At 53.9% G+C, this 14501-nt stretch overlaps 1 protein-coding gene across 1 annotated transcript in view; it reads right to left on the reverse strand.

Annotated features, from left to right (window-relative positions):
- Positions 1-14501, reverse strand: part of LOC148147394 (uncharacterized) — a 35047-nt gene that overhangs the window by 2412 nt on the left and 18134 nt on the right. Inside the window, exon 4 of the mRNA XM_087995573.1 lies at positions 4241-4418. Within this exon, the coding sequence (XP_087851699.1) occupies positions 4241-4418 (178 nt within the window). The remainder of the gene's footprint in view (positions 1-4240; positions 4419-14501) is intronic.

Below are 14501 nucleotides of genomic sequence, written 5' to 3' on the forward strand. Positions count from 1 at the left end.
TGTTTGGTCATTACCTCAGCTGGGTCACTGTGTGGGGAGAGTCTGGGCCCTAGACCCCCTTACCCCCTCTACATCCTCCTGGTCAGATGAGGAGTGACAATTGATGATGTGGTCCTGATGAAAAGCCTCCCCCCTCTGCAGTGTGAGGTTGCACAGAGCACAGGGACAGTATGGGAGGCCCTTTCTGGGACATAGTGCAGACCAGCCAATGGGATCACATGTTTAAGAGGCCAAGGGCCTGCTCATGCATTGCTGGGTCACACTGTGACAGGCCGTGTACCTTTCCCCTGCTATAATGGGAGGGTTGGCCACGTGTCTGTGTCTGCAATGGCCACCCCTTGTCCCTGAGGATCCTTTCCGGAAGGTGCCCAGGAGGAGAGAACAGCTGGAGCATCAGGAACAGGGAAAGTGTGTGGATCAGTGACTCCCAAACTTTAGACAAAAATCACTGTGTTCCCAGAGCTGTGAGAGTGTGGGTGGGAAGAGGGAACTGTGACAGCATTGGAGGGACAGGGGGGAGAGTTGTGAAAACTGAGGAGTGCAAAGGGAGCTGTGAGAGTCTAGTCTTGTCGGCTCACTCCCATTTCCCTTGAATTACTCTCTCGGATACAAATTTATTGCTCTCAAGTGCCCATCAAATTTCCTTTTGAAATTACTGATCCTTTCCACCCCCAATAATCTCGAAGGTAATGAATCCCACGTCACAAACACTCAGTATAAAAACATTCTTCCTCACACTCCCACTGCAACGTTTATAAAACCCTTAAATCCCTGTTCCCTGACACTTGTACAATCAGGAAATGGCAGTAGCTTCACACTGTCCAATCTTCTCACTATCTTCTGCCTCTCTGTCAAATCATCCCCCAATCCCCATTGAGGAACGTGCAGGGATTGGAACAAGGTCAGGCAGCTGGCTCTCAGAGAATATGCACTCCCTGATTGGGGCTATTCACCTGGTTCAACCAATAGGAGAACATCACATGATCCAGGGTTCAAAGGTTGGCTGTTGCTCTGAAAGGGAAGTGACACGATTGAGCTAAAATCTGACAAAAGGTGATTTTGGAATGACTGTTTAGGAGCAATGGCACAGCTACTAATTGGGAGACTTCTCTGAAACTGGCAGGTTATAGTCTACCAGGTTTATTTGAAAGTATAAGCTTTCGGAGCGCTGATCCTTCGTCAGGGGTCGTACTCTGAAAGCTTGTCCTTCCAAATAAACCTGTTGGACTATACCCTGGTGTTGTGTGATTTTTAACTTTGTGCATCCCAGTTCAACACTGGCACCTCCACATCATCCCTGAAAATGGGCAGAAGTATCTGAAATGAGGGGGTCCAAATGACCTTTGCAGCAAACCTCCAATCATTGTGCTTTCTGCATAACCCAGTGTTGTGTAAGGGTAATAGGACCCTGGAGCAAGCTTGCTGAGGTGTCACAGAGCTGCACATCACTGGGTATAAATACACTGGGAAAAACACTGGAAGGTGAGTGTCTCTGGAAGACATGGGCATCAACACTGGAAGGAAACAGATTAATCATTTCCTGTTGTAACTATAAGTCAGATGTTGGTGTGAGGTCACCATGTATCTGAATATTTTGTATACAGCCTCATGACCAGTGTTAATGTGAAGAATAGGCTACGATAGGCTTTCACTTGTCTTCTCCACAACCAGTCTGTCTCAAACCCAAACCTCACTGTGTGGCAGAAAAACCCAGGAGTAAAGAGGAAGCAGATTGCCACCTTGTCAGCAACAGCCTTCAGTTCACTCTGACAACAGAAGAATGGGCTGATTTATCTTACTGCAAGTGATGCAGGACCGAACGGGGAAAGATACATTGTGCTTTAGGTGATTCTCTAAGACTGACAGATCTATTTCATTCCCAAAATTTAATCAATGAAATTATCAAATCTTTGAAGGCCAGTGAAGTTACATACAGAGTAACAATTGTATTGCAGAGGGAGCTGTGCCTGGGCAGATAGATTACAGCAGTTATTTTGAGTTTTGGAAGTATATTGCCCATGTTGGGAGCAAAAATTCCATGTTGGAATAGGAAGGTCAGGGAAACTGAGACATCAGGCAAAGGAGAGAGCTCCATTTTTTTAATGGATTTAGGGAGGAGGCACCTTGTAGCTGTGGGCAGACTGAAGGCCCTCATGTAGGAGCTTCCAAATGGAGTCAGGACAGATTGCAAGGGAGATGGCACCTCAATGCCTGGCCCTGCCACTAAATAGTGTATGGTCTCACGTGTGGGGGAAAAGGTTAGTGCATGCACCATCCATTGGGTCATCCCACCAAGAGTACCACATATTCTTAACCACTCAATACACCAAACCCTTCTCACTCACTGGTAGCACTCAACAACACTCAGTGCTCATGCTAAACACACACACACACAGACCAACACCAACTCTTGCTGCTACTACTCCCATCCAGATATTCAGCTATGGGTCATCACCCCGACACACTGCAACAGACTCAATCACATTTTACAGGAGAAGGTTCTCCATAATAGCTACAGGGCCGACAGAATCAGTGGGGACAGGACCATTTCATTCACAGAGGGACCTCTGGGAATATGCTGAGAATCATGGGGACAGCTGGAACAGAGCCCATGGCTTCATGGGGGACATTAAGGATGACGGTGAGTAACTGCCCCTGCTACTCTCAATCCCCTCCTCACTCTCGCCCTGAGATGGGGAATCAAACGAAAGCTGCAGACTGTGGGACCATGGATCTGGTGCTTTCCTCTGCCTCTCCCTCCAACATCCCAACCCTCCCGTTCTGATTGTCTGCTTTCAGATTCCCAGGAAGTGCCGGCTGGGGACCTCCTCACAGCCATGAGGAGGCGGAAGTTCAAACCCAGGTCACTGGTGAGGGGGCATTGTAACGTGATCTCACAGGTGAGCTGCCAGGGGAAATGGGTACCTAGTGTGCCAACTCCATGGAGGGCACGTTCTGCTGCAGGGAACACAGATGGGGACATTAATGGGAGGCCGACAGAAGGAGGTTGGTGGGAATGCACACTGAGATGCTTGGGACATTAGCAGGCCATGTCAGACAGCCTATCAAAGGGCATGGAGAAGCTCAGTCCCAATGTGACAGAGGGCACTGCACAGAGCTTGGATCCCATCATTTCCCCTGTGGCAGTGGGAGCCAGCTCCTTGACTGCAGCAGCTGACAGGGCAGTGATCCAGTATCTGTGCTCACTGTCTCAGCCTCTGCTGAAGCACAGACAGAAGCCAAGAAACCCCTCAATGCTGCAGTGTGAGTTCAGACTGAGGTCGTGCTTGGTCCCATGCAGGCTCAGACCCTCTGTGAACATGTCTGTGGATCCCAGTGGGCAAAGGGGTTTGCAGGGTCTTGGAGCAGGCCAGCAGCTCGTCCTCCAACAGATCACTAGGGATCTGGGGGTGCTGCCTGGGGACTGGCAGAGGCACCATGGGGCATCAACCTGCTGCCCTCTCTCAGGGTAACAGCATTTGTGCTCTCACTGTGGCCACTCCACCAGTCCCCTTGCTGTTGTCCCTTACCCTGTCAGTCCAGACAGCTGCTGTCTGTTGTGAGATGGTGCAGTCTGAAGCCAGGCCCAGGGTTTCCCCAGGACATCCTGCAAAAGTCACCTGCAGTCTCCCCCATTGGAAGTCAGCTGCCTTCCACTAACCATTCTGTAACCAATGGGGTAAAGCTGCACAGGAACACCAGGACAGGCCCTTGGGCACTGCACAAGGATGGTCAGTTCCCATTTGTCCATGTCACTGGCTATGTTCCTGAATAAAGATTCTGTGATGCACATGTTTGTTGCTTGGCCCTGGGTGGTCCAAGTTGGGGAATCCAGTATTACATCAGGCAGGGAGGCTGCTGTGTAAAACCAGGATAACAGCTCATCACCTGGTTCCAGACACACACAGGGCTCAGGGGGCACCTTCTCAAGAGGCTGTACCATGTGGGGTATACTGGAAACAGCTGGCACCACAGCACCCATCTCCAGGGGGGCACAGGGCTCATGTAGTCTCATCACAAGCAACATTACAAAGCTGAGACTTCCCCCCCCCCCCACCACCCCTTTGTCATTGTTCAGATTATCCAGTCAGAAACGATCTGATTCTATTGAACTGTTGCAGTTAAATATTTGTGTGATCCTTACTCCGGGGGGTATTTAATACTCAAATATTATCAAGCCAGACAATGTCACATTTCCTTACTGCACCCTTATTAATTACTGCATTGTGAAAACACTTACCCATGAGAAAGTGGCAGTAACTGTAAATGCTAAAGCACCTTTCACATCCACTTTGATCACAGCAGCCTTAACATTTGGAAGTACAAAGGTTTCACTGTCCATTGGAAAATCCATATCCATCAGGACCTTACGTAGATCAGACTCCAGGCTGGAAAATGCCCCGACATTTAGCACTGGACTGGATAAGAAACAGGAATTCACACATAAGGGCAGATATTAACTTATTTATTATAGTTCAGTCTATGTCATGAACAAAAACAGTAATTGCTGGTGAAACTCAGCAGGTCTGGTATCTGTGGGGAGAAAGCAGAATGAATGTTCCGAGTCCAGTGACTCTGCATCAGAACCCATCAGCCTTTATCATGATGTCATCACTATGTGTGCTGCTCTGATCCCTTACTGCCATGCTCAGTCTGATAATAAACATACTGTAATAATTGCTAAAGTGTCTGATCCACATTTCTGTTAATCCCCAAAGAAACCACATCACCACCAGATCAAACATAGCAGCTTCAATGGGGGCATCAGTCTCTTCTCAGGTCCTTCTCAGATGAATCTGAAGAACCATGAGGTAAGATTAAACTGGGAGGCAAGAGCATTGTCAGACTTCCTGAAGGCAGTGGCTCAATGGCTTACCCAGCGTGAGGTGCAGTTACTGAACACTGTAGTGACTGACACAAGGGCAGTCAGGGGGATCTCAGAAAATGAGTTCCCTGATTGGGGCTGTTAACCTGGTCCAGTTAGAGAACACTGGCTAAACATATATAGACAGGAGTGTTGGAGTGCATTATTTCCCCCTCCAACTCTATTTTGATTTAGTCCCTACCCTCCCCTTCACTGTTTTGATCACACAGCACTGCTCTTTAATGTGAAGGGCACTGCTGGTCACTGGCCACTCGGGTGTTTCCTATCTTCCTGGTGGTGGAAATTGAATAAAGATTCGGACACTGTTTCTCACACCTACACACACACACCATGGGTGCTGGGGAAAAAATAAGCAGTACAAAAATAAATTAAAAAAAATAGACAAGAGTGGTGGAGTGCATTATTTCCCCCTCCAACTCTATTTTGATTTAGTCCCTGCCCTCCCCTTCACTGTTTTGATCACACAGCACTGCCCTTTGATGTGAAGGGCAGTGTTTGTCACTGGCCACTCGGGTGTTTTCCTATTGAGAGTTGGATCAGTGTGAGTGTGTGCGCGCACGTGCAAGGGCTCTCCTCCTTGAAGGGGTCTGTCCGTGGACTAGCTGCCCCACATCGAGAGCGCTGAAGGAAAGAAGAAGGAGAAGAGGAGGAGAAGAAGGAGGAAGAAGAAGGAGGCGGCGGCAGAAGCAGGAGGTGAGAGTTCTGAGTCCTGGGCCTACTTTTGGAGCTGCAGCCTGGGTCTCACCCAGGTCAAGGGTGTGTTGCTGCTGACCTGGGGCTCACTGCCACTGCTGATCTCTAGGACCCCGCCCAGACCTGCCTCAGCTATTACTCCTTGGGACCTGCCTCACTGCTGCTGCCTGGGTCTCGCCTTGGGGCCCCTCCCAGGACCTCCACCACTGCCGCTGTTAGAGGCCCACCTCCAATGCTGCTACCTGGGACTCAATTTTGGGGCTGCCTGGGACTCACCTTGGGGACCCTCCCCAACAGGTCTGCCCCCACTACTGTGACCAAAGGCCGCCTAGGACTTGCCTGAGGCCTGCCTCCACCACCACTGACTGGGACTCGCCTTGGGCCTCTCCCCACAACCTTCACCACTGCTACTGCTGGAGGCCCACCTCCACCGCTGCTGCCTGGGACTAAATTTTAGGGCTGTCTGGGACTTGCCTGGGGGACCCTCCCCAACAGGTCTGCCCCCACTGCTATGACCAAGGATTTACCTGGGACTCGCCAGAGTCCTGCCTCCACCGCTGCTGCCTGAGGCCTACCAACATTCAGCAGCAGAGTATGGTGAGCCCGAAGGTTGCTGAGCCCAGCCGCACCTACGCCGGGGTAGCCGCAGCCTTAGGCTCGGCTGTCCCAACCCCGGCTGCAACCACGACCCCCTTTAGGCATATGACCAAACAACTGGGGGTAAAGGCCTATCCCCACCCCAACATGACCATCAAGGCCTGCAGTAAGGCCATGGCTAGTGTGGTCGGCCCACTGGCCATTGTCGTTGCAGCCAGGGTGTACGGGAAGGCCATCCTTTTCCTGAAGACCAAGCAGGCGGTCTACCTGGCCGTGGAGAGGGGACCACTGTGGGCACCGTCCCGTCGACCCTCTGGAGGTTACGGCCCAGAGGGTCGTGATCTCCAACGTCCCGCCCTTCGTTGCCAGTGAGCTCCTTCTTCCCCACCTCAACACCTTGGGGGAGTTCTGGTCGGGTGTCCAACCGCTCCTGCTCAGTCTTAAGGACCCCACCCTCCGGCACGTGTACTCCTTCCGACGACAGGTGTTCATCTGCCTGGCCCGGGAGGTCATCACCGAGGGCTCCTTCACCCTCCTCCACAAGGGCACGGCCTACCACACCTTCTGGACAGCAGATGGCATGCAGTGCCACCTGTGCCACAAGGTGGGGCACATAAGAAAAAAGTGCCCCACCCAGAAAGCTGGCCAGCCCACACCAATGGCTGAGGGAGGCGCTGCCGCACCCACACCTCGTCCCCCGAAGACAACACCACAAGCCCCGGCAGCGAGGGATAAGCCGGAGGCTTCCAATGCCTCAGCCTCTGGCGGGAAGAGGAGCGAGCATCCGACCGGCCAGAAGGCGCTCAGGAAGACGCAACGCATCAGGCCCACCCACGGGGAGACCACCCTATCCCCTTCCCCAACACCTATCCCACAACCTGCCCCACCCCAGCACAACAATGCCCCTGCCAGCATCGCCCCGGCGCAGGAACCCTGACCCCCCACCCCAATACAGAAACCCCTGGGGCTTCAACACCTGGCCCGGGGGCCACTGAGCCTGAGCCCTGGCACTAACATGGGGGGATCCACCGCTGCCTCACCTCCTGCAGCAACTGTGTCTCTGGGCCCTGGAGAAGGAACTAGGTCCCTGTCCTGCCCACCATCACCTAATAAACCAGGGACAGGGCAGGAAGTGACATAGCTGACCCTCCCCACCCTGGCCACGCCCCCTGTCTTCCCCCAGCCAATCGTATTCCAGTAAAGGCTAGGGGGGAGGGACCTTGGGTCCCGTGACCACCAAGGCAGGCGGGGAGGGGAAGACCCATAAATTCCCTCCTGTCGCGCTGGGGAAGTGGTGCTAGCTCTTGGGGAGGAGTGATATTCCAGTAGTGCTACCCCTTGCCAGGGGATGGGTCTACAGTGCCTTTTGATTGTCCCGCACCGTGGCCTGACCTGCCTGAACCCCCAGGAGCTACAGTGTGACCTTCTGTTGCCATAAACTCCTCTGGCCCCTAGGGAGGACTTTAATAACCACACTGGCTGTGGTGCGGGTGACAACGGGGAACCCTCTGCTGGGTTGTTGAGCGGTGGTGGGGAGGAAGGTGTTATCCTTACTCCTCCCTCCCAGACTGTTTTTTTCTGGTGGCCTTGGCCCTGGGGGAGGACCTTTTCCCCAAGGAGTTGGGTGTCCTGGTGTCGGGAGAGGAGAGGGGCCCTGAGCCTCTGCTGCCTGATGACCTGAACTTGGGGCGTTCTGGGAAGGGGTGTACCGAGGAAGGTACCGCCGGTGACCCTGGGGGTGGGGTCTCTGGGGGTTTGAGGCCGGTTGGCGGTGCTGGACCAGCCCCCATCCTCTGGGTGGGGGAGGGGTCGGTGACCGAGGGCGACCTCCCGGAGGAGGGTTCAGGATCGGTGGCGGACACCGGGGATGACACGGACTCTGTCTGCAGTGATGTTTTTGAGTCCCAGGTGCCCCCCACCGATCTCCCCCTCGAGGAACTCTGGGAGTTTGTCGAGGAAACTGAGTCGCCGGGATAGAGCCCAACTGGCGCTCGACCGCTGGTGCTCCTTTGAGAGAGTTTACTGGTCGGCCCACGCTGCCCGCCAGGCGCCTGGGCTCGACGTGAACGAGTGAAAGTGAGTTGGGAATTTCCTGGGGGCACTCCTGGTGAGGGTGAGGGACTCCAGTGCCCCTCCCTCATCCTCCCTGTAAATATATATACAGGTTTGTTAATTGTACTGGTGGTGGTTGCACAAAGCTTCCGACATGGAGAAGACTATAGCCAGCCTCAACATCAACGGCAGCAGGGAGTCACAGCGCAGATTCCAGACCCCCTCGGTCCACTGGGACGGGAGGTATGCGGTGTGCCTCCTGCAAGAAACCCACACTACCCCGGGAGACGAAGCCACCTGGCTCCTGGAGTGGCAGGGGGGGGGGGGTGGGGTCCTACATGAGTCACCTCACCCGCAGATCTGGCGGGGTGGCCATCTTGTCGGCCCCGCATTTTCAGCCAGAGATCTTGGGGGTCTGGGAGCCAGTGCCAGGCCGTTTGCTTCACCTGACGGTTCGGCTGGGGGGGCGCGATGCTTCACTTGGTGAATGTCTATGCTCCCCTGGCCGGGCCGAGGCAAGCGAGCTTTTTCGGAGAAGTGTCCGCTCATCTCGCCTCCATCGACGAGAGCCAGTGCGTCATCCTCGGGGGAGATTTTAACTGCATCCTCGAGGACAGGGACCACGGCAGTGCCCGCACTGGCTGGGCGTCGGGGAAGAGGTTGGGGGACTTGGTCAAGTCCTTCGACCTGGTGGGCGTCTGGTGGAATCTCCATCCTGACTCCATCGCCTTCACCTTCGTGAGGCCTGGGGTCAGAGCGTCCAGAATTGACCACCTGTACATTTCGCGGGCGTACGCCTCCTGTTTTCCGAAGGCCTCCACGCGGCAGGTGTCGTGCACGGACCATCACCTGGGGTGGGCGGAACTCCTTCCGTTCGGCGCCAGGCTCGGCTCCGCGTACTGGCACTTTAACAACCTGCTGCTGGAGGACGAGCGGTTCCGGGACTCGTTTCGTCATTTCTGGGCCAGCAGGAGAAGGAAGCGGGGAAGCTCCCCCCTCCCTGAGGCTATGGTGGGACGTGGGCAAGGCTCACGTCCGCGTCTTCTGTCAGGAGTACGCGAGGGGGTCAACGAAGAGGCGGAAATCCAGGATCGGGGAGTTGGAGAGGGAGATGCTTGACCTGGAGTCATACCTCGGTCAGCCTGCGTGGACCCGGCCCTGCGCGGGGCGTATGAAGAGAAGGCCGCGCTCCGGGGCCTGCAGCTCGTCGGGGCTCGGGGCGCATATGTGAGGTCGTGGATCCAGCTCCTCCAGGACCTGGACCGCGGCTCCCCCTCCTTCTACTCGCTGGAAAAAAAGGCGTGGCACCCGTCAGCAGCTCCTTGTGCTGCTGGTCGACGACGGGTCCCTCGTCTCTGATCCGGAGGGGATCAGGTCCCACGTCCGAAACTATTACACGGCTCTGTTCTCTCTGGATCCGTCCAGCGAGGATGCTCGCAGAGTTCTGTGGGAGGACCTGCCGCAGCTCAGCCTGGAGGACGCCGGAAGGCTCGACACTCCCGTCACTTTAGAGGAGCTGACCGGCGCTCTCGAGGGGCAAGTCCCCGGAGCTGGACGGGCTGACTGTGGAGTTCTTCAGGGCGTTCTGGGGAGCGACTACGCAAAGGTCCGGGGGAGTGTCTAAATGCCAGAGAGCTGCCCCTTTCTTGGCGCAGGGCGGTTATAATCCTGCTGCCAAAGAAGGGGGACCTTCGTTCTTTGAAGAACTGGCGTCCGGTCTCCCTCCTCAGCACGGATTACAAAATCTTCGCCAGGGTGTTGTCTTCTCGCCTGGCCTCGGTGCTGGCCCACATGATTCACCCGGACCAGTCCTACACGGTCCCGGGCCGGAGGATACACGATAACGTCCACCAGGTCCGGGACCTGATCCATTTCTGTTGACGGCTGGTCTGCCGAGCGCCTTCCTGTCTCTCGACCAGGAGAAGGCGTTCGACAGGGTCGATCACGAGTACCTGCTCGGGACTCTGCGGGCATTCGGGTTCGGGACGCAGTTCGTCGCCCGGATCCGACTTTCGTACGCCGCCGCAGAGTGTCTGGTTAAAGTTAATGGGTCCTTGACGGCGCCCCTTCGCTTCGGGAGAGGAGTGCGTCAAGGCTGCCCCCTGTCCGGCCAGCTGTATTCCCTGTGCGTGGAGCCTTTCCTGCGCCTCTTGTTGAGGAGGTTGTCGGGGCTGGTTCTGCGCGGCGCGGGCACGGGGGTGGTCCTCTCGGCCTACGCCGACTACGTGCTCCTCACTTTCACCAACTCGGCTGACCTGGGGAGGATGCGCGAGTGCCAGGCCCTGTACTCTGCAGCGTCTTCCGCCAGGATCAACTGGGCCAAATGTTCCGGACTACTGGTCGGTCCATGGCGGGTGGACTCTCTGCTGGAGGAGTTACGGGGGTTCAGCTGGAGTACCACCCATCTCCTCTTCCTGGGGGTCTACTTTAGCCCGGCTGAGGAATCCTGGCCGGCCAACTGGCAGGAGCTGGAGGCCAAAGTCTCTGCTCGCCTAGGCCGCTGGACAGGACTGCTCCGAGTGCTATCTTACAGGAGTCGAGTGCTGGTCATAAACCATGGTGGCCGCCATGCTGTGGTACCGGCTGGTCACTTTGGTCCCTCCTCCTGGCTTTGTCGCTGACATCCAGAGAACGTTTGTCGACTTTTTCTGGGACAAAAAGATGCACTGGGTCGCTGCCCAGGTTCTGAATCTCCCTATTGGGGAGGGCGGTCAGTCGCTGGTGTGCGTCCGCACCCAGGTCGCGACATTCCGCCTTCAGACCTTGCAGTGATACCTTTACGTCGAGCCTCCTGCTAGGTGGTACGCCCTGGCGACATTTTTTCCACCAGGTGCGTAACCTCAACTATGACACGCAGCTCCTGTTCGTCGACCGTGACGGTTTGGAGATCGCCCTCAAGACGCTGCCTGTCTTTTACCAGGACCTGAACACTGTCTGGAACATGGTCGAATCGCATCGCACCTACCCTCCGGCTGGAGTAGCGGCTGTCGTCAGGGAGCCGTTGCTCAGGAATCCGCACCTCCGTACTCGCGGGGTCGAGTGGCTGTCGGAGGGGAGGGCCGCGGCGGCGAGGGTGACCAGGGTCGGGGACGTGCTGGGTGCCGGGGGCCTGGGCTGGACGCTGCCGCAGGACATAGCAGGCAGGGCAGCGGTAGACGTCCGGTACGTGGCCACCGCCATCCGACATCTTAAAACGGCGGTGCTCGGACCCGACGTAGTGCACCAGTTGGAGGACGCTCAGGTGTGCGGTGGGATCCCGTCCGCGCTCACCCCAGCCCGGACGGAATTTCACATTGGCCCCAAGGTCCCATACTTCCCGCGGGAGCCTGTGCCACACAACCTGAGCCGCCTCCGGAATTTTAATTTTGTTCCCTTTCAGGGGGTAAAAAGGAGGGCCCTGTAAAGACTGCTGCTGCACACCACCCACCTCTTCTCCCTCATCCACCGTCCGGACACGCCTTGGCGTGCCCATTTGCCACCAGGCGGTGGGGATCCCCAGTGGAGGGCTCTCTACACGGGAGTCCTCCCCCTTTCTCTCGGGGATCTGGGGTGGAGGGTGCTGCACGCTGCAGTCCCCTGCAAACGCAGATTGTGGTGGTTCACGGACTCCCAGCCCAACTGCTTGTTCTGTGGTGCTGTGGAGTCCGTGGACCACGTGTATATTGGGTGTGGGCGTTTGCACTCCCTTTTTGATTTTCTCAAAATCCTCCTCCCTCTGCTTTTGGTTGCACTTCAGTCCCACGCTCCTGATCTTTGGGCACTCGGTACGGAGGAGGGAGGGCAGGTCTGAAGACCTCCTCGTGGGTCTGCTCCTGGGCCTGGCCAAACTAGCCATCAACAGGTCGAGGCAGCGGGCCGTGGAGGGGGTCGTTAGGGCCGACTGCCTGCCCCTCTTCCGCGGTTACGTTAGGGCCCAGGTGTCCTTGGAGAAGGAGCACGTGGTGTCGACCAACACCCTTGGAGTTGTTCAGGGAGAGGTGGGCGCCGCAGGGAGTGGAGTGCATCATTTCTCCCTCCAACTCTATTTTGATTTAGTCCCTACCCTCCCCTTCACTGTTTGATCACACAGTACTGCTCTTTGATGTGAAGGGCAGTGCTTGTCGCTTGTCACTGGCCACTCGGGTGTTTTCCTATCTTCCTGGTGATGGAAATTGAATAAAGATTCGTACACTTTGTGTCTCTCACTGTGTCTTACACCTGCACACACACACCACGGGTGCTGGGGAAAAAAATAAGCACTACTGCAGTTAGGCGGTAGTGTGGGGGTTAATTAAAAAATAAATAAACAGGGAATTATCACACAGCTTTTTAAAAAAAAAGAGTGGAGAAATGTTCAATGGAGTTTAATTGGGGTAAGAGTGAGGTGATATACTTTGGGTGATCAGATGATAAGGAAAAGTATACAGTTAATGGCAGGATCCTGAACAGCATTGATATATTGAAGGGTCTCAGGTTCAAGTCCATAGCTCCCTGAAAGTGGCCACCCAAGTAGATACGGTGGTAAAGAAGGCATCTGGAATACTTGCCTTTATTGATTCAGGATGTCAAGTTGCACCTTTAGAATGATTTGATTTGGCCACATTTCGAGTACAGCATTCAGTTCTGGTCAGCAGATTACAGGATGGCTGATGTGGAGGCTTTGGACAGGGTGCAGAAGAGGCTTACCAGGATGCTGCCTGGGTTAGAGGGTCTGAGCGAGAGGGAGAGAGTAGACATACTCAGGTTGTTTTCTCTGGAGCAGCAGAGGCTGAGGGGAGACTCGATGGAAGTCTATAAAATGGTGAGATGCACAGATTGGATTGACAGTCAGAATACTTTTTCCCAGAGTTGAAATGTCTAATCCTAGAGGACATGCATTTAACGTGAGCAGGGGCAAGTTCAAAAGAGGTGTGAGGGGTAAGTATTTTATACAGAGAGTGGTAGGAGTCTGGAACATGCTGCCGGGCTGGGGTGGGTGGGGTTGGAGGCAGATACGATAGTGGTGTTTAAGGGACTTTTCGATAAGCACATGAATATACAAGGAATGGAGGGATATGGACCATGGGCAGGCAGAAGGGATCAGTATAATTTGGCGTTGGGTTAAGCACAACATTGTGGGCCGAAGGGTCCGTTCCTGTGCTGTACTGTTCTATGTTCTAATATTTCACGTTTATTCTTGCAAGAGGATCGAGGTGCCAGTGAATTGTAATTGGATTCCAGATGGGTGCCATTACTGAATACACTGATTCATGATGAACACAATAGCCCCTGGGAGGGCAACACAATCAAAGTGTTCATCCCCAAAGTGAAAACCATTTGGTGACAGTCTTTGTGTTTTATTGTTCAGTGTAGTTTGAATTGAAAATGGCAAGGTTTCACAGAATAGGAGCAGGAGTAGGCCAATCGGCCCTTCGAGTCTGATCTACCATTCAGTATAATCATGGCTGTTTGTCCCCTCATCTACATCATGAATATATATTGTGAATAACTGGGACCCAAGCACCACTACTTACTGCCTGTCACTAAGAAAAAGACGGATTGATTCCTGCTCTTTGTTTCCTGTCTGCCAACCAGCTCTCTATCGATGACAGTGCACTACCACCAAACCCACACACTTTAATTTACATTAATCTTTTCTGTGAGACCTTATCGAAAGCCTTCTGAGAATCTAAATAAATCACATCCACTAGATATTCCTTAATTAGTCTACTTTACCATGAATTTGCCAAGCATGAAATGACTGTCCAATCATCTCACTGCTTTCTAAGTGCACTGCTATTAAATCTTTCAAAAAAGACTTGAGCGTTTTCCTAACTACTGTTGACAGGCTAGCTACTCTATAAATCCCTGTTTGCTCTTTTTCTAAAATAGTGAGTTAAATTAATGACCCTCCAAACTATTGGGACTGTTCCAGAGTCGAGAGAATTCTGAAAGATGACCACCTATTTCTCAGGCCACTTCCTTAAGTACTCCAGGATGGAGATTGTCAGGCCCTGGGCAGTTATTGGTCTTTAATCCCATCAATTTCTCCAATTGTTTTCCTTCAGTTCCTCCCTCTCACTAGATTCTGATTCCCTCAACATTTTTCAAATGTTATTTATGAAAATCAGACTAAACTATGTATGTAAATGTTCTGCCATCTCTTTGTGCCCCATTATACCTTCCCTTTTTCAGATTGTAACGGATATACATTTGTCTTCAATCACTATTTCTCTCCAACTGAATAAGGAACTGTATCATACTATGGCCAGTCTTTCCCAAGGGGCCTTTGACATCAACATTTGCAATCATTCCT

The sequence above is a fragment of the Chiloscyllium plagiosum genome, unplaced genomic scaffold (genome assembly GCF_037043375.1).
Source record: "Chiloscyllium plagiosum isolate Xiang-an unplaced genomic scaffold, Cpla_swu_hap1 HiC_scaffold_17, whole genome shotgun sequence".
Taxonomy (NCBI): domain Eukaryota; kingdom Metazoa; phylum Chordata; class Chondrichthyes; order Orectolobiformes; family Hemiscylliidae; genus Chiloscyllium; species Chiloscyllium plagiosum.